Source organism: Agelaius tricolor, unplaced genomic scaffold, assembly GCF_023055355.1.
Source record: "Agelaius tricolor isolate 1412-34295 unplaced genomic scaffold, bAgeTri1.0.p SCAF_25, whole genome shotgun sequence".
Lineage (NCBI taxonomy): Eukaryota > Metazoa > Chordata > Aves > Passeriformes > Icteridae > Agelaius > Agelaius tricolor.
Window position 1 is genome coordinate 1039639 of NW_027269285.1, and position 24700 is coordinate 1064338.

Genomic DNA, 24700 nt, shown 5'->3' on the forward strand with positions numbered 1-24700 from the left:
AGCACCTCACAGGAAGGTTCTCTAGGGTGGCTGAGGGTGTGGACAGTGCTTGGCTACACCTGCAGCACGCTGGGGCAAACGTGGAGCCGTGTGTGCAGCCCTAGGTCATCAGGATGAGACCCTGCTGTGGAAAAATGCAGATTGTTGTCATCTGTAGAGTGAGCAGATATCCTTGGGATGGGGTTATTGTGTGGCTGTTTCTTGCAGGACTGATAACACCGAGGGGAACAGCCCTGTGAGGGTTTGTTCACTCGAATTCACAAATGCCAGGGCTCTTCTGGAAGCTGAGCCACCTCTTCCCACCTGTGGTACATCTTCCCACCTGGACCAGGCCAGGTCTGAAACAACTGGGGTGTCAGGCAGACAGCAGAGCTGCTGGGGTGGCACAGGGCTGGTGGGGGACAAGGCAGCTGTCCCCAGATGCAGGTGACACCACCTCTGGTTCCTCTGGAACCAACAGGACAGTCTGGTCTGGCAGGATTGCAGCCAGGAGCTGGAGATGAGGAGGAGGCCTCAGCAGGTGTTTGTGTGTTGTCTCAGGCTCTGACTCCTCACAGTTCTATGTACCAGCTGATTCATACGAAGGCATTGAAGGAGAGACTCCTTTGATAGGTTTAATGTCAGAAATCTGCAGAGGTTAGAAGAGATTAATTACAAACATGTCTAAAGCAGCTGTGTTTGCTCACTGACAGCAAAGGCACCCTTTGACTCGACCCTTCCTTAGATGTATTTTTATTCAGGGCCTGTTTTTACCAAAGCAGGAGTTCCAGTTACCGCCTGGTTATTTTCAGTCTCCTGCAGAGATTGAATATGGAAAATAAATCCAGGTGTGTTGTCCCCACCAGGAAGCTGTGGGTCACTGCAGGAGAGCAGGAGATGCTCAGGGCCCTGTCTCACCTTGCTCAGTTCCCCTGCTCCCCTCCCACTTGGATCAGTTACTCCTTAGCAGCAAGCAGAAGCTTTCCAGAGTTGTTGGGAGTTTCTCAGGTGCTTTGGGCTCAGGTCTCCACAATCACAGCCCGTTGGAGTGTCCTGGCCGGAGGTGTGGGCTGGGGAGTGGTGCAGCAGCAGGATGGGCTGTCCCCGCTGCTGGGGATGGGACAGGAGGGGCTGTCCCTGCTGCTGCAGTGTTTGGGGCAGAGGGCCCAGTGCCACAGGGCACAGCTTGGTGCCACGGAGCCTTTCAGGAGCAGGGCAGGAGGAAGGTGCCAGGTTTAAAACCTCGGTGTTGTGATTTGGAGGGAGAAGATCTTGGCTGTTTGTGCAGGAGCGTGCTGGGTGCGAGAGCTTCCCCTGCCTCCTGCCCTGGTGGTGCAGCCTCAGTACAAATACACAGAAAAATGTTCAGTCACACTCTGGGCTGCTCCCAGGAGTTCTGCCACTACCCACCTATTTGCATTCCCATTCCCTTGTCCTGTCCCTCAGGGGCTGTCCCATGTCCTCTCCCATGGCACGGGACAGCCCCTGGCTCCAGGGGCAAGGCACGCAACCCTTTGGCAACTGCTCTATCTCCTCCTATCCCATTATTCCTCCCAGCCCTTCCTCATGCAGTACATTGCCTCTTTTATTTTTTATTTTAATTGCAATCATTCCCTTTCTGTGTATCTTCTTTTTTTTTTTTTTTTTCTGGGACTTATCTTTTCAGTTTAATCTATTAATTTCTGTTCTTATTTCACTTTGCAGACTATTTGCCGATTTCACAAGACATAATTTTTATCAACTAGTTCTTAAAGATGCATAACAAATTAATCGGGGTTTACTACAGTGCTAATGAGAGAGAGACAGAGAAAGCCTGGGTGGTCCATGTTTAATATCAATGTCCACTGAAAAATTGCTGCTCTTACTGGCTGGTTTGATTGACTGGACTTTTTATTTTATTTTTATTTTTTTAAAGGCTCCATATCCTCACTGCTTTGAGTTTGCTTTTTTTTTTTTTTAATTTTTTTTTTTTCCTCTGCTTTGTTATGAGTTTTTAATGCCCACTTGGAATGTAACTCACAAGGATGGGGTCAGGGGCGTTCCGAAGGCATGACTTCTCACAAACTTCTTAGAAATCACTTTATCAATGCAGCGAGAAGGATGATTGGGTTGATTTGGTCTCACAGACAGCCCCAAAGAGAGTGACTGGCCCTCTTTAACGTGGGGACATCCAGCAGTGGCACAAACCCCACCCCGAGGGCCGTCCCCTGTCCCTGCAGGGCTGTGGTACCCGGCTGTGTCACCCCGTGTGTCACAGCCCCACACCTGCCCCACTGGCCTGGGGCTCTCTGGGAGCTGCCACATCACACGAGGGCCATGCTGAGATGCCACCCAGAGAGGGGCTCAGGGCTGCTGCCCCACAGCAATTCCTGCTCCCAGAGCAGGGGCTTGGAGCAGCCTGGGACAGTGGGAGGCGTCCCTGCCCCTGGCAGGGCTGGCACTGGGTGAGCTTTAAGGTCCCTTCCAACCCAAACCATTCTGGGTTTCTCTGATTCTTTGATCTAACTCTGACCAGCGATGGTCCTGCACACTCCCTGCAGCTGCTTCTCCTTCCAAACTTTGCTTGCAAATCATGGGCAAATTTCCTAAATTGTGGCCAAGCTTTCCCTGCTTCAGCTGCATCACCTGCGCCTCTTCATCCCCACCCACATGGCAGGAGAGCTGCACGCCTCCATCCATTGGCTTTATTTAACATGACCAGATTCTGGAGTTTTGGGTAGAAAACACCATTCTCTTTAAATTCTGCTCTTCCTGAAGTGTTGCTGCCCATTTGATAAGTTTGTGAGAAGTATGGTGCATGCTTACAGTAGAACTGTAATGCATTTTAATGTTTGTTAATCCACTTGTTTAAAATGTCAGTGTCAAAGGCTCTACAATCCATGGCTGTGCTGTTCATTTCATTAAAGATGCTTGATGTAATACTTGGGTAGTTTTCTTTTGACTTTTCTGCAGGCAATAGCTTTTTTTAATCTGTATGGCTTCTTATTATTTTGTTTGGGGTTTTTTGCTATGAATTGCTTTGCTTTTGTGAACTTGTCTTAGTGTGCATGATTTGCAAACATTTCAGCTATTGTGAATTTTCTCATTTTTTGTAAATAGTCCATCTGTGCTTTTCTTTTTTTTTCTTTTTTTTTTCTTTTTTTTTCTTTTTTATGACTTTTTTCCTGTAAGTAACTGAGGTAGAAAATAATAATAAATTGTTTACAACGGATTTGCTGTGTTGCTGCTCTCTTAGCTTGCAATTTTAATAATTTGGTTTGGACACCCCAAATAACCAGTACCAATGACAGTTGAATAAAAGAATAAAATCATCACTCAAAACGTGTGACCCACTGTTTGAAGAACCTGCAGAGGAACAGTTACATGCAAGGTGTGTTTACAGCAAAAATTATACCAAAAAAAAAGACAAAATGCACTCCTAACTGGGGGGAGAGGAAATTGCAGCATCCCCCCTGGTCCTCCACACTGTGGTGGGATGTTCTGCACTGTCCTTTATCCCAGTTATATTTTCTCCCATCATCACCTGAGTGTTTGGGGATTGTCGAAGTTTCATAGAAGCCTTCAGGTTAGAAATTTAAATTATTTATTTTAATTAAGGGTTTGTTTGCTTGTATGTTTGTTAAAGCTTATTAAAACCTTTGTATATGGTGAGAGGTGAGGAAAACAAATATTTTCACAAACTTTGCAGAGCTCAGGGAAATATATTTGCTTATTAGTACTGGTGCTACAAAGGCCATGGGCTCAGCCTTGGGTCACGCTCCTGCAGTGCCTGGGGCAGTGGAAATGCAACACAGGATGGTTCAAAGTCTCAGACTGATGGGGTTTGTTACTGTGAGAGCATTTAAACCAACTTTCTGTTGAGCTTAATTCAGTTTCTTTCCCAATGGCAGTCCCACAGTGTTCAGCCATCAGCGTGGGCAGGGAGGTACACAGTACCTGTGTACAGTTATGTGTGGTGCTCCCCTAGGAGGTAAGAACTAGAAAATAGGAATTTTCCAGGTGAGGAGAAGGAACTGGTGCCAAAGATAAGAGGAATTATTATGTTGTGCTTAAGGCTTCTTTGTCATGGTGTCTTGAGAGGAGGAGGAGAGGGAAGGAGGTTCCTTGTCTGGGGTTTAGGACACCCCGATGCAGGTTCTGCTGCACAGGTTCCCCCTTGGTTAATCACCTCAAAGGAGAGTGCAGTGGAGATGGAAAAGGGTGTGGCTGCAGCATTCCAGAAAGCCAACCATTCCCTCTGTCCCACGTGCAGTGGTGTAAAACACCCAGCCTGGGGCATGTGGTGCTTCATGTCCCCAAGACACATTGCCCTGTGCTGGAGCACCCAGCTTCCTACTCTGGTGAGGTAAAGGGATTTTAAAGTGCTGCCTGCCCATGGCTTCTGTACCCACAGGGAGTGAGGAGGTGTGTATTAATAGGGGTCAGCTCTGTAGAGCACTCTTCAAGCACTGTTACACAAGTGTGAGGCTTGTAGAACATTTACTAATGGGAGCAGAGTTTGTGTGCTCGTGATACTGGAGTGATCAAACGTAACGCTCAGAAGAGGAGGACCTGGTGGCAGCTGCAAAATAGGAGGAGGAAATGTAAAACCTATTTTCAATTGTTCAGTTAGTTAAGCCTTGTACCAGCAAGAGACGTGGAACAGAGCTGGAGATTTTTCTCACTCCTTTGTCTAACCCTTCCTTAACTGCTTAAGTCTGCTCTGCTCTCCCCTGCACTGCATGCCTTGTTTAAACACATCACTGCATCTGCATGGTTTACAGAGTGCATTTGGAATCTCTTGGAACCACCTGAGTTACCTCTTCCCACCTCTCTGTTTCAGCCTCTGGCCCTGAAAACAAAGCCTTTACACTGGACCTGGTTTAAAATTAAGCTTTTGGGTGTTCTGCTGAGGAGGGGCCGTTCCCATTGCAGGCGCATCCCTGGAGGGAGGAGCAGCTGGAGCTGCAGACAGCAAACTGAGAAATTAATATAGCAGAGCCCATAAATCTCCAGACAGAAGGTTCTCCTTCAAGTTCTGCTTAGATTATTGTGTTTTCTTGCAGGAAGAAATGGTCTCTAGAGCTGTTCTCTTGAGTCTGAGCAGAGCTGAACCACCTTTGCCTTTAAGGCAGGTTTTTTCTGAGAAAAGCTGTGGATTTTGATGTTGCAGAGAATTGTGTAAAAGGCTTTTTTCATCTTCTATTTCCCCCTACCCCTTAAAGTAACCTTATTGTTAGATTTAGGGTGAGATTTTCCAGAGAGGAGCTGTTGGTCTGTGTTGATGGCTCCCAGCAGTGTCAGTGGCAGCAGAGCGTGGCTGGTGACAGTGGAGCCTGTCCCCTCTTCCTGCCCCATCCTCTCAATGTGAGTGAGGCTGCTCTGGAGGTTTGGCTGTATATCATGTCTGGCTGAGGCCCAAAACTGCCCAGGTCCTTCATTAGACTTTTCTCCACTTATAACTTGAATAACTGAGAAATAAGAACATCTTGAATGTTGAACACTGATTGTCCTGTTCTCGGCTGCTCACTGATCTGTGCCTGGTGTTAGAGGCTTTAAAACTTGAGGTTCATTGCCCTGAAAATGAGTGATCCTGAAGGGGCAGAGAGGAGAGAAAAGGCATAAGAACCAAAGCTGCTGGTGTCTGTCGAGGTCTGTGTGTTTTGGGGCGGTGCTGCAGCTCCAGAGCGATGGATTCAGCTGAGAACAGGCCACAGCTGCAGTGACCAGGAGGATTAATGAGAGCAATTATTCACAGGAGTAAAGAGGCGTAACACAAACACTGGTGCGTGGAGGAAAACATGGATAACCCTGCAGAAGGAGGAGTGTGCTCTGGTAATGCCCATCCTGCCCTAAGGAATTCTCCGTGTCCGAGCACGATGGCTCCCCTGCCTTGTGCCTCAGCAGAGACAATTTTTAACTAAAGCTGTTCAAAACTGGGACTGGGGTTGCAAAGAATTGGACAAGATGTGTCTCCTTATAGCACAGAAACGTTCAAATGTGAATGTTTTAGCAGTAGGTTTCCAGCTGGCCATTGAGGAGCTTCCACGTCCTGCCTTGCCCAGGAGCTGTGATGGTAACTGCTGCAGCAAGGCCTTGAAGATCTCTGGGCTCAGATCCCAATCCTCTCCTGTGACCTCTCTCATAGTATGGACTATGCAATGCCCAGTGGCAGTTCTCCAGTGAGGCACTGGGAAGGTCCCTGTCTGCCAGTGCTGGGTGAGCTGCACAGGAGTGGTGAAGAGTTCCCCACCCTCTGGTAACCTTGTCCTGTGATTTACTGCCTTCTCTTTTATGAAGTTGCCTCTTTGCGTTGAATTTTTTCAGCTTCAGCCTCCAGACATGAGTTCTTTTTATGCCTTTGTTCATCATCAAGGACCTGTCTTTAAATAATACTTACCCAGATAGTGTAGATCATTCATAAAAATTGAGACAAGCAGCTTAACCAAACAGCTCATTTTCTTTACCATCAGAGCAGCGGAAATGAGCCTTGAAGCAAATCAGTGCCACGTTGCTGAACTCCAAATAGGTGCCTTAATGTGCTTCCATCTCACCTGCCCTTGTTCATCCAGCAGCAGGTGACTGAAATGCAGAAATTCAGAGCTGCTGAATTGGCACCAGTGAGCTCCTGGGTGTTCCTGCCCCTGCAGCCATCCTTTCCTTTGTACTTCACTTGTTGATTAAAAATCTGTGATGAATGTTTGGCTTTGGCCTTTAAAATGAGTTGTAGTGAGTCCAAAGGAGGCCACCAAGATATGAAAGGGATGGAGCACGTCTCCTGCAGGGAAGGGCTGGGAGGATTGGAATTATTCATCCTGGAGCAGAGAAGGCTTCGGGGCAGCCTACAGGAAAGATGGAGAGAGACTATTAACAAGGGCCTGGAGGGACAGGACAAGGAGGAATGGCTTCAAAATGCCAGAGGGCAGTGTTGGGTTGGATATTGGATGTTGATAACCTAAATCAGCTACCAGCTTTTGCTTCTTGGTTTGTGTTTTTTTGAATAAGTAGCTTTTTTAAAAACAAACTGTTTGCCTTTGAGAAGTTTCCCAGTTTTCAGTGTAGTGAAATAACTGCAAAAGGGTTATTGCACTTGAAATGCCACAGAATGATAATTTGGGGACAAGCAAGGCTTTGTCTCACTGATGCATGAAGTAATTACTGGGCAGAAATGCACCATTCTCATCCTAAAAGGATCACAGCCTGAGAGTCCCAACAGCTGAAAAATGGGGCATTTACTGTACGTAAAGTAGAAGTGCCAAATTCTGAATGAACTATATTTGGGATTTATTGTTTTGTTGCAATTCCAGAATGGGAATATTTGCTCAGCATAAGATCCATCTGCAAACAGACATGGAGGGTATCAGACATGGGACAGACCTGGTCCAGGCTGTGCCCTGGATGATGCAGGGGCTCTGGGATAAGGGTCCATGATGCACATGGATGTGTGTTCTGGGTGAAATTCCCTGATTTGCTGGAAGAGATTTTAACAAGGTTGATGTAACACAATGGAAAAAGACAAAGGGAAGCACTTCAGGGTCTGTTTCAATACAGACGTTGGAGCAGGCTTGGAGATACTGAAAGTGTTAATAGAATTGATCAGACCCTTAGGGAAGTACTGTCCTGGAGCTCTGCCCTGCTGTACTGGGTCCTGGTCCTCAGCTGTGCTGTGGATGGAGAAAGCTTCATAGACTCTGCAAACTTTGAGAAAGCTTCACAGAGTCTGCAATCAAATCCCAAGGAGTTAATTGCTACTAAACAGTGGTAATGAGTTGTGAATGATGTGGTAGAACCCCGATCTTTGATCAGTTCTAGGGAACATTTGATTTCTCTGGGTGTATGTTCTTCTCTAAATATTCAGCACTGACTTCTTCATCTCAACCTTGGAGTAGTAGCAGGTTTTTTTTCTTTCTCATTTGTGTTTCCTTATAGAAAGGGAGGGGGAGTGTGAGACAGAGAGCCTGGAAGATGAAGGTTTTAAACATAAAGGGATTGTTTTGGGATGGAGCTTTCCCTTGTGTGTGTTCACCATTAAAGACGACATTTTTGCCCGGTAAATTGGACCCACGCCTGCCTGCCTTCAAAAAAAAAACTACCAGGCTCTTCTGCTTCATGGTTTTGAGTCTCTGATACTTTTGAAATGAAGCCTAAAGATCCTCCAAAGAGGATAACACAGCCTAATGGAAAGAATAATGCAAGCGAGAACCCATCTGAAATGACAGCTGTGAGCCTGGTGCAGCTTTTCAGGCTGATCAAAGCTGCTGGGAACTCTGTGTGAAAAGGGGGGATCAGCCCCTGAGAACTCTCTGTGAAAAGGGGGGATCAGCCCCTGGGAGCTCTGTGAGTAAAGGGGGGATCAGCCCCTGGGAGCTCTGTGTGAAAAGGGGGGATCAGCCCCTGGGAGCTCTGTGAGTAAAGGGGGGATCAGTCCCTGGGAACTCTGATTGAAAAGGGGGGATCAGCCCCCCAGCTCCCTTCCCCACTCAGCCTGCACATGAATTCATGTTCCAGCCTTCGCACTTCTCTCCTGGGAGATCAAGTGATGCAGGGCTGGGGTTCAGGTCAGCCACTGGGGAGCACCAGGGGTGTAAGGAGTGAAGTGTTGGGGGTGAAGGAGCCTCTGAGCTCGATGCCCTCAGCACAGGGACCCCCAAAAGACCCTGCACAGACCAGTCTACTGCTTATGTGTGAGCACTCCAAACTCCCCGTGAGCACAGAGCAACGGGGTTGCTGCTTAGGTGCAGTTTCATGGTGGCTTTTATTTAATTCTCTGTGCCTGTTCCATGATTTTGGCTATTTTCTGAAGCCAGGTGGTGATTTGGGCATCTCAGCTTCCATTTTCTTGTTTTAAATCCCTGTGCTCATTGCTGAAGTCTGAGCATGCAACCTCAGGTGCCCAAGTGCTTTTGCCATTAAGAAGAAATTCTTTGCATGATATTTCTTGATGTAAAGATTAATTTTGTGATCTTTGTGCCCTTTTTTGGGTTGATTGCTGTTGTCTGAGTGGTTGTCAAGGACAGGGTTGTATGTGCTTTAAGGATGGGGTCTGCAAAGGCTGATCAGAGGGCTGAAGGGGTCAGTGATTTCCCTTAGAGCCAGAGCTGCAGGAAGAGGGTCCTGGCAGCAGGAAGGGGTGCAGGTGGTTCTTGGGTTTTTCCCTTGTAGTTGCCTTGTAGCCAAGCCCAGGCTGGAGGGCAGGAGAACTCAGTGATTGAAGAAGGAGTGGAGATGGAGCAGGGCAGAGATCTGTGAGCCCCTAAAGCCCGTGTGAAGACTGGCCCTCTCAGGCAGCATTGCCAGATTTGTTCACAAAGCCCCTGGAAATCTGCTAAATCCTGGGCTCCCACTGCAGTGCCCAGAGCAGGGCAGTGGGGCTGTGTGCTCCAGCCCAAAGTGCTGCTGCAGGGCTGTGCATCCTGGGATCCCCCTCTCCCAAACCCACCTGTGCCTTGGAGAGACAACAGCCATGGACTGAGTCTGGGAGCTCAGGGCAAAGAATTTAACCCAGATCTGTCCATCTTCCCTCACTGTTTCACTGTTTAAAGTGAAACTATTGATGCAGGAAGCAGGAAAATTTATCTGTGAAAAATTGCACTTGGAACGCTGGTTTTGGCTCATTCTGAGCAATGAGAGAGCATGAAATTGCTGTGAATCCTCAGGGCTTTCCTGGACAGTGTGTGAGCCCAGAGCAAAACGTTTATTGTAAAATACCTTCTAATTGCAGTGCTTAAAGTGGGCACTGCTGGCTTTGCAATGGCTCTGGGCTTTGTTTCCTCTGGGCAGCTGGGAGCAGTGGGCACACAAAGCACAGGGGTCATTTGAGCAGGAATCAGCGCTTTAAACAAACACTGGGAATGAACTGAGCTCTCCCTCCACCCTTTTGATTTTCTGGGTGACTCCAGAAGGCTCAGAGGGAGTGGGGCTGGTGCTGGCCATGCTCCTGATTGTCCAGGGTGGGACCCAGGGGTGCTGCCATCAGTGCTCCCCTTGGCTTCGAGGCGCTCTTGTCCAGGCACCCATTGCTGGCACCCAGTTGGCTCCGAGCTGCTTGTTAAAATGAGCTGGGAGGCTGCTGGGGCAGGGAGCAAAGGGGCTGCTGGCACCCCACAGCCCTCTGTGCTCCTGGGGGTGTCCCCACAGCAGCATCCCCAGTGCCATTGCTGTCTCCTGGAGATGCCTGCACTTCCCAGGCATTGCTGAGGGAAAAGAGGGGCACTGGGGCTGTTCTGTCACTGCTGGCTACAAATTCCCCTTGCTGGCATCCCTGTCAGGCAGAGCAGGGTGGTGTCAGCTGCCCATCTCTGCTGAGGGGGTCAGGGAGGCACAGAGGTGCCACACTGAGGTGGCACAGTGGTGGCACAGTGGTGGAGGTCGCACAGCATTAATGGCTCAGCAGCAGTGACAGGGAAGCTGCTCCCAGCTGAGCCAGCCCGTGGATGTGGTGCCTGGCAAAGGGCATTTTAGCAGGGCATCGATTGCTTTCAGTGGGCTGGGTTGCTGGGGGGCTCCTCCAGTGCTGGAGCCATCCTGTGAGTGTGTCAGTGGGGAGGGTTTGGCCAAGCTTGGTAATCAATCCCAGTTTCCATCTCGGGCTCGCGGGGCCGGTGGCGCTCCCGCACGCAGAGAGCAGCACTCACACTTGAGCTGTTTGGAGTGCCGTGTCTCAGGGATGCTTTTATCTCAGAACTGGGATAAAAGCTTTCTTCGGGGGCACAGGGATTAATTTTTCACACATCTGTCCACTGGAATGCAATAAGGGAGCCTTTGTTCGGGCTCTTTCCGTGGAGCGCCTTCTCCACCCTTGTTATTTCACTCTTCTTTTGCATGGCAAAACTTTTTGTCCTGCATTTCAAATAGATCCTGAGTGTCCCTGGCAGCTGAACAAGAGAAACAAACTTTCCAGCCCTGTTTTTTGTGCTGTTCTCAAGGGATGCTTGGTGATTTGAAGGGTATTTGATTGGTTTTGGCAGAGGCATTTTATTCCATGGAAAATCCACAGCTCCTCCAGTCCCCTGTGGATGGTTTAGGGAGCCCCTGGAGCCTCCAAATGAGAGATCTGTGGGTGGCCAGCTGGTGGTGGAGGTGCCATGGGAACGCTGAGGACACTGCTCTTGGACCATGGTGGGCAGGGAGGGACAGGGGACAGTGCCAGCTCTGCTCCTGCCTGAGCGCAGCGGGAGGGCCCAGAGCTTGGCCCAGACACGGCTCTGCATGGAAATGAAGCCCCAGAGCCTCAGCCCTTGTCCTGCACATGCTTTCCTTGCTCTTTGGAGGGTGGTTTGACTCTTAACACCAAAGTCCTCTCACTCCTGCCCAAATCATGTGTGGGGGGACCCAGCCAGGGTTGATGGCTCCATCCAGTGAGAGGGAGTTTAACGCTCAGGTTCAGCACTGGTTACAGCATCCCCCAGTGTGGATGTGCTTCCCCCACATCCCACTCCACGGAGGCTGCAGCAGTTACCAGCAGACAGGCTCACCAGAGGACCAGGCTGGCTGTGCAGTGCTGCTCTCTGTGCACTGCAGGGAGCACCACCACCCTGGGGATCCTCTGCATACATTCACCTGTGCTATGTTTTTTTCCCCCCAACAGCCCTATTACCATATTTAAATGCAAGTATGTCTTTTTTTGATTGATGTTTTAAGTAGCTTCAAGTTATTCTAGCCTAGTGCTCTGCTCCTTGGCCTGGTAGCTGAGCTGTAGCTGAGCCATAGTGCTGAAGGTAGTGGGGCTGTAGTGTGCTGGGCTCTCTCTCTTGCTCTCAGGCTCACTCTTCTCTCTCTCCGTGCCTCAGTTGCTCTCCTGTGGTTCCTCAGCCTTGCAAAGCAGCTGTGATCGTGGTCCTGGTGCCTGCTCAAGGACCAGGTTCCATTGTGGTGGCCACCCCAGGCTTGTCCTGTCGGGTGGCAGGAGCAGCTGGAGCTCCCAGGGACCAGGAACCTCCCTGGAGTCATTGCCCTTGGGGTTTGGGGTTCTTGCTGATTGCCTGGACTTTGCCATTGCCCTCTTAAAATACATTTATTGAAAGTCACAATCTCTGGCAGATCTTTTGAATGTTAATTAAATAAATCTTGCTGGCAGCATTCCATTCCTCTGCAAGGGCTCGGTTCCCTGGAGCAGGGGGGATGTCACAGAGCTCCTTGATCTGCGGCTGGTTTGCTTTCAAGAGCGTTTCCTTCTTTACTTCTTTCCTTCTTTCCTTCTTTACTTCTCTCCTTCTTTCCTTCTTTCTTTCTTTCTTAAACCACATTCCATTGAATTTTTTCTGCTTGATCCCAGCAAATTTGTGATCTTGACATGAGCACCTCCTCATCTGTTCCATTCCTGCTTTGTCTATAGACCAGCACATTATTATCACCTGCAGATAAGCCAGGAGGAGAATTCCCTGGTTGTTTGTGGAGCAGGCTGACCCTGTTCCTGCAGGAGCATGGAGGCACGAGCTGAGAGCTGCAGGCTGTGCCTCCAGCCTGTCCTCCTTGGCTCCAGGCTGTGCCATGGCCATTCCTCCTGTGCCCAGGGGATTTGTTCCCGCAGCGGGCACTGGCCAGGGCTGGGCTGTCCCAGGTGGCACGGAGGGCCAGGCTGGCAGCTCCAGGTGCCCGTGGCCCTCAGGGACTCGTGGTACCCACTGGCCTGTGTCTTTACCCTTCTCCTTTTCTCCACGGCCAGGTTTCCCAGCAGCGGCTTACGGACCAGTAGCAGCGGCAGCCGTGGCGGCAGCAAGAGGATCAGGTAGGGGGGCCCGTGGAAGAGCAAACCCTCAGAGTGCAGGGTCAGGTAAAAGCTCTGTCGGTATTCTGTGTGGCTGCAGCTCTCCATCATTTCTCTGATTTTCCTCACACTTATCCTGGGGATCTGAAAACAATCAATCAAAATGAAAAAATTAGAGAAAAAATAAGTAATCAATCCCAATCCAAACCCAAACTACAAGCAGAGGCCACGGGGGCTGGAGCACCTGCAGGAGATTGGCATGAGAACTGCCAAAACCAGGGTAGATATTCCAATTTGTTTCTTTCTTTATTCCTTTATTGCGTTGGTTTCTTTATTTGTTGGGTTTAAATTCGAGGCTCTAAAAGACACCCCAAAAAAGATCAATTTCTGTTTTCAGAAAAAAAGTTTTGGTTTCTCACAGGAAGCTGGGGTTGGGTTGAGGTGGTGGCAGCAGCTCTGGGTGCTCCCGCCGTGCCCAGAGCTGCTGTCACCTCCTCCACCCTGGCCAGCACAGGGCATCTTGGGCTGGCATCACTGGTGCCATTGTCACCAGCACATGGCTGACAGTTCACCATCCCTGCCTGCTCCAACTCCACCGCTTCCATGAGGAACCACAAAGCTTTTCTTCTGTCCTTCTGAAAACTCTTTATTTTTTTTTTTTCCCCTTAAGGGAAATAAAGAAATAAATCGTTGCCAATTGCCGTTACTGCCTTAGGTTTAAATTTTGCTAAAGATGTGAATCAGCACTTTGCTCAGGTGGCAGAGTTCAGAGCAGCCCTCAGCGAGCCGTGGGCTCCCGCAGCAGGCCGGGATGGAGCCGCTGCGGGCACAGAGCCGCTGCCAGCCCCGTGTCCTCTGTGCCAGCGTGTCCCCAGGGGACACGGGGCTGGCAGCACCTCCCAGCTCACTCAGGGCTGCGCTGGGCGCTCTCGTGGCTTTTCGGGCAGTGCCGGGGTTGAGGAGGCGCTCCCGAAAAGCCCCAGCTGCGTGAGGGAGCAGAGGTGGGCGCAGGCCCAGGCGTGTCTCAGCAGGAGCCTGGGGCCGTGAGGCCAGAGAAAGACACCAGGAGAACTCCGTTCCATGCAAACTGGCACTGCTTGCAGGCTACAAAGGACTCTCTGTACCAGTTCCATCCTGTGGCATGTAGAGAGCGCCTAAGGGGTGACTTGCCAGCCTGGTTGTGGGGATCCCCCAACTCCCAGCTTCTCCTACTGCCCCGGCACAGAGGGGGAAAAACAAACCCAAAGAGGGAAAAAAAAACCATCCCAAACCCAAACAAATGCCAAGATTGCTTTTGCATATGCTTCCAGGAAAACAGACCTCATTGTTTCTGCCTCTTCCTCATGTTTTGCCCTTCAGGTTTTGTTTTACGTGCAAACAGACCTGGTGAGTTGCCCCTTAGCAAGGCACAGAGGGTTTGGCTGGATTAACGTTGCTTCCCTGATTATTATTATTATTTTTTTTAATCGGAGTGCTTTTGGTGCCCATTACAACTGAACTGAGCATTGATCAATTCTGTGCCTGAAAATCATTTGTCTTTAATTTGAGTGTTTTTTGGTTTCTCTTTTGTTGGGTTTTCTGATTTGTTTTTTCAGTTTTTTTGTTTTTTGATTTGAACTTGCAATACAAAACTAAATCTAACCCTAAATTAACAACACCCTTTCTGGCAAGTTTAAAGAGCAGTATGGTGTTTGGAAATGTCTTTTCAAGCCTCAAAATTGCCTGCGTGCACAAAACTGGCAAAAACCCTAAAACTGAATCCAAAGAGCCCCCGTCCCGCCCCAGCCCTGAGGTCTCAAGGAGGAAGGTGGGTTTGTCACCGGCCCCGCTCACATCTGCACCAAGCCTGGTCTGGGAACGGGGGGGGTTTCTGTAGAGTCATCTCCATCCAGAGCTGGTTTTGGAAGGGACATCCTGGGTTTGCCACTCCATCAGCAATGGTAGTGAATTGTATCCAGGAGCAGTGGAGTCCGATCGATCTTGCGCTGCAGTGTACGGGCCCGATTCATTACAAGAAAAATGGCTGGGGTTTTTCCTTCTTTCCTTTTCAGTTGGGTTTTTGTTTTCCCTTCACAAATTCGCACAGCCCTCCTTCACACGTGCCTGGTCCAAAGCACAGAGCACAGCACGGCTGGCCCTAACTGGCCCCTTTCTGCCAGGAAATGGGAAAGAGCTGGCAAACACCCGGGCAGGCGCGTCCCACCACCCCCAGCTCACTGGGAGAGCTCTGCCCAGGGCTGCTGGAGCACAGCACAGAGCAAGCATTGGCCAGGAGGTTCCTGGAAGGCATCGATGGCAGTCCATGTCATCCATGTCCCCATCACTGCTGCCTCTTCAGCAGCTCTCTGGCCCCGTCCCGCTGGCTCTTCCCCACCTTCCTGGCGTCAGTGCCAGCACAGAGACTGAGCACCCTCAGAGAGCATCCACCTTCAGTGCGTGTCTTGTTCTCCCCGGGAAGCTGCAGCCCTCTCACTCCAAGCCCCTGGGCACTGGCCCCCTTGCTTTGTCCCTGGGGTGACATTCCTCCTCTTGGGACACACCTGCATGTTTGCTGAGTCAGCAGGGAGCCTGCTGGGGGCAGGTACCTGCTCAGGGCCTCCTCCCTGCCCTCACCCTTTCTTTTTCTATGGCAGCGTGTCACCAGCTGACCTTGCTAGATAAACAGGTTCTTCTGTGTCACGGCAGGTCTGTCCTACAGCCAGCAGAAAGGGCCGTGTCCCTGTGCCCGTGCTCAGTGCCACCATAAATCCCCGTCCCGCGTGGCTGCTCGCGTGCCGGCAGGGTGAGCGCGGCCGTGCTGCTCGGCATAAATCACGTCCCTGTTTGACATCCCAGTGATGAGGGGACAGCTGAGGTCCTTCCAGCAGACACAGCTCTGGCCACATCCATTCGCTCCGGGTGGGGCTGTGCTGCCGAATCCCTCCACTGGTTTTGACAACCTCACCCATTCTTGTATTTTTTTAATGAATTGGGACCTGAGCCACGGAAAACGAGCAAAGTTAAAAGTCTGAATGCTGCAAACTCCTCCTAGACAACTTCACTATCAGTGTCACGTTTCTTTTGAATCCACCTGACATATTTTACGTGTAAAACATTTTTGTCGTGTAAATGCTTTTTTTGAAATACAGTCATGGGGGGGGCACATTTTTCTCTTGCATTTGACATGGGAGGGGTTCATCTGGCAGGAGAGCGAGATGAGGAAAATTTGGCAGGAGAGGGTTTTCGTTCCTTCCTCTTTGGTTCGTTGACAAGCCTGAGATTTTTCCAGTTCCCAACCTGTTGCTACCAGCTGTTCCTCCCTGAGGACTGACTGGAGACAAAACCCCTAAGGCCACAGGAATCCAGCCCTGTCCCAGCTCCCTCGGGCAGGCTGTGCCCGCCGAGCCGGCCGGCGGCACTCGGCGCAGCGCCACGGCGCCAGGGGCTGCTCCCCACCCCAACCCCTGGCACATCTGGATTTTGGGCCCCAGTCCCGGCTTGCCAGTGCTGCCTTTGAGCCCTGCGCCCCAACAACCCCTTACTGGACTTTATACTTGCCAGCTATAACAAATCTCGTAACGTGAGCTACTGACCTTGATGGTGAGTGTGAGCAGTTATGTTTTGTTGTTTTCTCTCTTGCTTGGTTGGGGCTGCTGTGAGAGAGGGTGTCTCTGAGGCAAACTTTCCGGCCTCTCTTACACTCGGACGTGCACACCTCCTCTCAAACACTCTTCTGAGCGCTCTCAGCGGGAAGGTTTGTCCACACCTATTAATCCTCTCTCAGTGTCCAGCTTCTTGTTAGTAGCAGCTGGTTGCATGTTTTTTGCTTGTTCGGACGAAACGGTTCAAGAAACGACTCATATCAACTCTTGAGAAATGTCTCTATTTTTTTGTACACTTTCTTTCTTTTGATGTTTTTTATTAATTTCCCTTACTTAAAAAACAAAACACCTGTCGTCCCGTAAAACATTTCACATCTCCCCTTGCCTGTTCTTAGAGTGTATGTATCTGTGGGACTGAACTAAATGCATGCACTGTAGTAGTCGTACTGGTAGCAGTAGATGTAGTTGTAGAACATGCATTGTCGAGTTGATATTATAGGCACCATCAACGCGAACAAGCGTGGCAGATAAAAGCAGAGCCTTGGTCTGATTGAAAGCGTAGGGATAACACAGCAGAGAGCTGCTGATGGCTTGGATCCATAGAGCCCTATTCGTTAAATCCCATTATCTGGAAGTTTAAATTGAAGCCGGCTGTAGGCAACCTATACCCTCTGTACAAGAACCCGCACATGCTCTTATGCTGATAGTAAAACTGACCTTTTTTAATTCAAATTAACCCCCCTAGGAACTGAAACACTGACTATAACCGTATTCTCTTATTTTTATTTTGTATCCAAAAGAACCTAAGATATTTTTCAAATCATTTTACAATCATGGTTTCTCCATCAGCCTGTTACTCGTCCATATTAGCCCATAGACTCATTCGTTGGCGGTCGTAGACCAGATGTGCCACACGCAAATCACTCCATTTGGGAATCCAATAATTCCGTGTGTGAGGCGGCTCCCTGCAGCCTGTCCTGAGCCACCAAGTGATTGTTTGTAGGTCATAAACCTTAAATCTTATTATGCAACAGAGACTCCGAGCTAGTGATGGGTCGTACTCATTGCCATGTCACCCAGCTTAAGGGAACATTTTTAAATGAAGATTTAACATTTCATAAATATCAGCATGAGGAGTTCGAGGCAAGTTCATCCTCTGTGCCACGAGCCAGCAGTGGCTTTGCTTCTCCTGCCTGGGTTTCTGTGCTAAACTTGGAAAATGCAGGGACGGCGCTGCAGTCAGTAAATCCAACAGATGGTAATTGAGATCCCGAATTAGGCTGTGGTTTATTTGTTGTTTAGTTTGCTGCTTGTCAGAAAACACCCTGATGGGAGCAGAAAAGCTCCTCTCTGGTGTGGTCACCCCTCTCCTCCTCCCCATGCCCTGGCCATCCCCAAAGCCAGCTGTGCTGGGTGGGAACATCTCCCTGCTCTGCTGGGCAGAGCCACACACTCATTAATGCACTTCAGGCAGCAAGGGCTTTCAAAGGAAATAAAATATCCAGAGTGGGCTTTCCAGTGTAATTAAGGATTTGTGTCTGCTCCTTACCTCTAATAGAACATTGAGTAAATCAAGCAAACAAGCACTGGGGCTGGCACAGTGCAAGGTGAGCTGAGCTGCCCCTGGTGCTGCCAGGGAGATGAACACCCATGTGCCAAGGCAGGGATAAGGTTTCCTTTGGATCTCAGTTTTCCAGGGAAAAGGGGAGCCTGTTGTTCATTGCACCCCAGCACCTGATGAAGTCAGGAGTGTGCCTGAAACTCAGCAGAGCAATAAATTGCATGGGGTTGAGGAAACCTTGTCTGACACCTAAGGAAGGTGCTCCAAAATCTAATCTACTCATAATTTAGCAAATTATGGCCATGAAAAGGGGGACAGTGGTTGGGCTGTGTGTGCAGGGGGAGAGGAGCTGCCATGGGCTCATGGAGATGTCAGGAGGAGCATTTCAAATATCCAGCCATGAACCAATTTGGGATTTCTACGGCCCACTGGGAGGACTCCCTTGTGGCACGGTGTCTCTGGTGGAATGGCTCTCCCTTTTTTATTTTCCTCTATAAAAGTACATAAAGTTTAATCCAGGCTATGTAATCTCAAAAGCCAGAACCTAACAAGTGCACCACTTGGGAGCAGCAAGGGCTGGAATTTCTCACTCCACTGGAACGCCAGTAATTACATGACAGAGCCTGGCGGGTGATGCTCTGGGAAATTAATGGCTGCATTGGATTTTATCCTTTGCTTATCTCCCTGGCAGAGGCAGCTCCTGCTGGGGAGCACGGCGGGTGGCCAGGCAGGGCCCCCACTCTGGGGGGGCTTCGGGGAGGGGTGGGAGCAGGGGAAATCACCCTGGTTTGAACAGGAATTCCATCGGCCAGGCTCGACACGCAGCAGCCCCAGGTGGTGAATGCACTCTGGAGGAGCCACTCCACATTCCCATGGGTGGTTTTTTGTTACTGACATACTGGGAGCCCTACAGTTACTTGTCTGTCTACTACCCCAATTTTAAAAATAACAACAATGAAAGAGGCATCTTTTCTGTTTGGCTCAGAAGTGCTGTGCTGCTCCAGGATGGGAATCCCACAGGTCCTTTTCAGAGCAGGCTCCAGGCAGAAGAAACCCTGGGTCTTGTTTTACTGTAGGATGCCACTTTTGGATCTTTTTTGATCCATGGGGGACTGAGCTTCTTCCTGCAGTGCCGGGGAGAAAATTCAGTAGATATGAAACAATTTGGTGCTGCTGCTGCTCGACCTTGGCCACAGCAGCCAGTGTTTGACAGGGCACTGGGCTGAAGTCTATTGAGGTTAAAATACATCAGCTTTAATCAATAATTTTGTAATAGAAAATCTTGTGCGCTTGATAAATCATCTCCAGTGCAATTAGTGACCACCTCTGAAGTGCAGTTGAAGTTAATCTGTAGCAAATTTAGCCGGTAACTTTTAATAGTCTTTGCCATCAGGAGAATTATTTTCCACGGGAAAATGCTCCTCAGAATGCTCATCATGCTGTTTTATTTAGGGAGAAAATCTTCTCTGGGAGGGTGGGGAGGCACAGGTTGTTGAGAGAAGCTGTGGCTGCCCCATCCCTGGAAGTGACCAGGAGCTGGAGCAGCCTGGATGGTAGAAGATGTCCCTGCACATGGCAGGGGGTTGGAACAACTTTGGTACCCTCCAAAGCCCTGCCACAGCCAATTATCCATGTTTTATTCCCTTTCTCCCAGCGGAAGATGGGGGACAGAGCTGTTGGCAGTTGTAATTAGACTTTGTTCCCTGCAAGATGCAGACAAGTTGTTGCAGAGCTTGAAGTGGGGTTTTAGCAGGTGCTCTCCAGGGCATGAGATCTTCCAGCACAGGATGGTGTCCCGTGCATTTTAATCCCTAAACAGGTAAAATGCTGCCAGAGCTGAGGGTAACTTGCCTCTCCAGCAGGCTGTTACCCATTAGTGGAACAACTGCTAACTGTGAGGCAGCCCGCGTTGGACTGACACTCTACTGTCAGTATTTTCACGCTGATTCTCTCCCCAAATGCTTTAAAAGTAAATACATAATTACAGTGATGTTTTTTCTCCCTCTCTTCTCTCTGAAATAGAAGGCTGCCAGAGGAGCAGAGTAGTTTTTCCTTGCAGCAGATGTTGGTGTGCATCTGGCTCCATGTGAGCTCAAGAAGCACGGTGGGTTAGGAGTTGCCAGAGAGTGCAAAATGGATCTGCAGGTATATAAACCTGAGCTGTTTAAAAATAATGAACTCACAAAGCTGGGGCCTTTGTGAGCATTTCCTGATGGTTAAAAGAGCCCAGAACTCTGTGCCCTGACCGTGACTGGGGTGTCAGCTGCCAACAGCGTGGCTGGTGCCACCAGCTCTCCCCCAGGCACCATGTGCTGGGCAGCAGCTTGCTTGGTGCAGAGCCTCCCACAGCAGGGGATGGCTGCACAGGACTGGGGGCTTGCAGGCTGGATGCCTCTTCTGCTTCCTGGATAACCTCCCCGTGCTCCTGAGCATCCCCTCAGCCTGTGGGATCAGCAGTGGAAAGGTGCCCCCCAGGCAAGGCTCTCCTGCTACTATGACTTGAATTATGCAGCAAAACAAAGACCCGTTTTCTGTTTAATTTTCCTCCTGTATTGTCTGTTATTGTACAAAAGGCTTCAATTTCAAATTACAGGAGTGATAGCCAGTTAATGTGGTACAGTGGGAGGCCGGAGTTGCTGTTGCTATGGCAATGGAGTTCAGCTCATTTGTTTTGTAGATGAGTAATTACTACGCAATTAGAGTAGGCTAAAAATAAAGGGGCCTTTTGTTCCTTCTTACTCATTAATATTAATAAAAGACCTGTCCGGGCTGTGGTAAACAATTAATGCAGATGTGGTTGCCCATGGTAGAATTAACAGCAGCTTTCCTGCTCCTCGGCATGAGGTGAAGGCGCCGGCATCACCTGGCTCAGCTCTTCCTTCATTTTAAATGGAAAAATGGTTACAGAGGGGTCTGTGATATCCCAGCAGCTGAGCTTTAGCTCTTATTTGTCAGTTGGATGGGTGGTAATAAGTGTTAAAGCTTGGTGTGCAGGCACAGGCAGCAGGAGCAGCGCTGGGGTCGGCGCCTGCGACACAGCGAGCGCCCGCAGCCGCCGAGGGCCCCGCCAGGAACCCAGCAGCAGCAGCAGCTCCTGGTGCTGACAGATCCTCATTCATCCCCCTTGGAGAAATGCCAGGGCTGGAGCAAGAATCTTGCCCAAAAACCTGAGCACAGGCAAGGACAAGCGGGGTGCTGCTGAAATGACTCCAGCACGGCATGTTACAAACACAGATCGACAAAAAAGAGTATAAGGAGCAGTCCCCCAAGCATTTGATGTGAAGTAAAAAAATGACAGTACCCTTAGCCTGGATATTAGGATGAAATTCTTCTCTAGGAGCGTGGGCAGGCCCTGGCACAGGGTGCCCAGAGCAGCTGTGGCTGCCCCTGGATCCCTGGCAGTGTCCAAGGCCAGGCTGGACAGGGCTTGGAGCACCCTGGGGTAGTGGAGGGTCCCTGCCCATGGCAGGGGGTGGCACTGGATGGGCTTTAAGGTCTCATCCAAACCATTCTGTCGTTCTGTGAGGTATGTAAACATTAATTACATCACATTTTAAATTAGCTGTAAAACCAGTTAAATTGGCAGGAACCAGTTAGGAAATGGACTTGACAGCGTTTATCTGCCTCCTTGGTTTATTTGTGAGGTCCGGCTGAGCTGGTGAACATCCCGTGCCTGCAGGGAGGGACAGTGGAGCAGCACAGAGCTGGCAACAGGGCTGATGAGTGGTCACCTGCTCCCTGCATCATCCCTGGGCTGCTTGGCACCCCTGGAAAACACCATCAGGAAGGCAGAACCTCTCCAAAGGGCAAATACCCCAGCCCAGAGCCCTGAATCCTCTGCTGGGGGGGCTGTGGGTGCACAGAACCGCATCCCTCCCAAACTGTTTAACTAATGGAGGGAATCGTAGCAGAGCCTTTGTAAGGTCGACATTTGTTTGTTGTTAAGGATCTAATTAGAAACATGAGAGGAAGCTGAATGGCTGCTTGCTCGGCTAATTAGCGACATGCACGAAGACCACTTTGAACTTCAAGGACACAAAGCTATTAGCGCTTACATCAAAAATGGATTAAACTTCTGTGCTTTTATAATGATTAAAGATGAGCCGCTGGAGAGGAAATCCTTTTGTGAGGCTGTGACAAGAGCTGGCTCCCTGGCTGCAGCTCCTACAAGCCAAGCTTTGTGTGGCCTCCGTGTCGCGCCCGGCCCCGCGCGAGTGACACCACTAACACACGCTATGGAAAATGGGATTAGGCAGTAAATATTGATCGCTGGCAAAAAGTTACAGCTGAGCCGCAAAGTGCAGCTATTTGTCCTGCAGGAATTAGAGCAGCTGGGCTCGAACACGCTGAATTTTGTGCCTTCTGCAGATTGGTGCACATCAGCAGCTTCCAGATGTGGTGGATGCCTTGGATGTGTTAAGTGCAGTACTTAGTAGAGCGCAGGGGCTCACATGCAGCACTGGGTTTGTGGAACACCAGCACCAGGTGAATTTTTATCTTGCCTAAGCTTGTGGAAGCTGCCCAGCTCTTGCTCGGGGCTCATCTCAGGTAGTTCAGCAGTTGGTTTGTGTCGTGCTGGGCTGGAGGAGCAGTGTGGTGGGAGGACACTGAGGCTGCAGCAGGAACAGTTTCCTCAAGATCCCAGGTGCCATTATCACCCCATTGTGCCCAGCTCCAGGAAGGTGGGCAGCACTCAGCCCTCCCTCCTGGTTCCCACTCACTTCCAGCCGTAATTGCCAGCTCACCACCCACTGCTTGCTGTCATTACCCTGCGATATTTTGATGTGTGAAGCCATTTCCGAAGGGGCTGCAGCCGCAGAACAACCTTTGAAAGTGTGACTGCTGCTAGAAAATAACGTACAAATAGTACGTTGTTAGGGCAGATCTCGGTGTGCCTCAGCCTCATCACGACTTATTTTGCTGATGAGCCCGACAGTTGTTGTATTTTCCTTTTTCTCTGCCGGGCCAGTGTAGCTGCAGGGGAGGGATAACCCGGGGCAGCCTGGCTGCTCCCCATTACGGAGCCTGTTGGGGTGACAGGGAAGGCACAGCTCTTGCCTTTGATTTTCCAGGCAGGACCGAGCCAGCTGTCATCTGCAGCTCTTCACACTTGCAGAGGAGCCGTGTCTGCCACAGGGTTCTTAGAGAGAGAGTTTGCTTTTCAAGTCTGCTTGGGAAGAGCAGGAGCAGAGGGATGCAGGTCCCCATGAGAGATGTACAACATGGCAGCTCTCGTCGTGACGCCGGCGTTATTTGTTTTCCTGGTTTGTCTCCCACTTTCGCTTCCAGCGAGTTGGGAGCTGTTTGTACCTTGTTATTCTCCAGAATATCTGTGTGTTTCCAGCTCATTATTTCCGAGACGTCTGTGAGCTGGAGCATTGATCCGAGTTCGAGGTGTGCCACACGCTGCCTCCCACAGAACCCACGCTCTGTAAAAGCTCAGGCACGAGGAAGCGATGCTTCCATGGCTCAACCTGACCACAAAGGAAGGGGTTTGGAGCTCTGTCAGGTGATTGGTGTAGAAAGAAAGAGCCTGAATATGAATGTTTATTTCTCAGTGCTGTGCCAGTGCACTCCTGCAGCCTGAATAGGCCACTGAGAACCAGGAGCACCGATGTCTTATTTCAGACTGGCGTTAATTTGTACATCCAGTCCCGGGTAAATGACATTCTGGTTGTTAGCAGCTCTGAAAAGCAAGGTACAAACTCCCATTAACTTCAGCCCTGACTGCACAAAGAATTAGCCTTGGCCAAGCGATCTGTAACATGGGTGCAGCGCTGCTAATGATATTTATAAGGCTCTGAGCACTAATGATGTAAGATCTGCATGCGGCGCTGAAGTTGCGCTGGTTATTTAAGGTATCAGCGTCACGCTGGGAGTGCTGCTCCGTTAGTCATGCGTGCGACAGCGCGGCCATCAGGGCTCCCCTCTGGGACACTCGGTCCCCAGGGAAGGGGGGACTGTCCCCTGCCACTCGCTGTGGTTCTGCTGCTGTGTCCTCTGCAGAGGCAGCACAGCAGGCTGGAATGCTTGGGGACAGGTGATGCTCCTGCTGTGAGAGTCTTCTCTGAAAATCCAGCAGTAAATGGACCCAAGTGGCTCAAATTTATAAATTTATAGAATCCTAGAGCAGGGTGGGTTGGAAGGGACCTTAAAGACCAACCCAGTGTCCTGGGAAGGGACACCTTGCACTACACCAGGTTGCTCCAACCTGGCTTTGAAATGAAATGCCACCAGGCTGTGGGGCAGCCCCCTGTCCCAGCTGGACTGCTCAGTGCCCCGTGCCCTGCCTGCTCCCATCCCTGCCAGCAGCATTCAGTGTTATTATATCATTTACTCCTTCGAGCTGGAAGATGATGTTTGCAGCATGTTCTATGAATTTTTCATAAAGATAGAAAAACAGACTAATCTTGTGAGCTTTGAGTCTTGGTGGTGGGTAATGGCTTTGATTTAAAGCATTTTGTCTTAATGATAGTTATATTGAAAATTTCCTGCTGCTTTCAAGCACGTTTAGTTATTATCATAAACATTGATGGTGGAAATGCCTGCCAAATTGTGCGTGGCTGTTTATGGCAGATGAGAGAGTCATCCAGAAATTATAGCTCTGGAGCAACAAGTTGTGAAGAAACCTGTTTGTGCAGGAATCCACCCTGAGGGCAGTGGGACAAGGCAGGAACAAGGAGGGTCTTGGAGGAAAAAAGGGCTGGAGATGACCAGCTCTGGTTGTAGGGTATGCTTGACAGGAGATGAAAAATGAATTTATGATGAGAATCATAGAATCATTTATGTTGGAAAAGACTTCTAAAATCAGTGAATGTTACTTTAACTCCACACTGCCAAGCTCCCCCATCCCTGCAGAGCTGCTCACCCCCATGCATGGCTGCCCTGGGAGGA

The 24700-nt window shown here is 49.9% G+C and overlaps 1 protein-coding gene across 11 annotated transcripts in view; it reads left to right on the forward strand.

Annotated features, from left to right (window-relative positions):
* Positions 1 to 24700, forward strand: part of MSI2 (musashi RNA binding protein 2) — a 200658-nt gene that overhangs the window by 162234 nt on the left and 13724 nt on the right. For 3 of the 11 annotated variants that reach the window (XR_011682424.1, XM_071448042.1, XM_071448044.1), the window contains exons 11-12: positions 12623 to 12730; positions 16306 to 16397. Coding sequence is in view for 9 of the 11 variants with exons in the window: in XM_071448042.1 (XP_071304143.1) it covers positions 12623 to 12730; positions 16306 to 16397 (200 nt within the window). In the remaining 2 variants the exon portion in view is untranslated. Of the gene's footprint in view, positions 1 to 1683; positions 3373 to 12622; positions 12731 to 16305; positions 16398 to 24700 lie in introns of those variants that run through there. The other 8 variants (XM_071448040.1, XM_071448049.1, XM_071448047.1 and 5 more) reach the window with 4 other exon arrangements.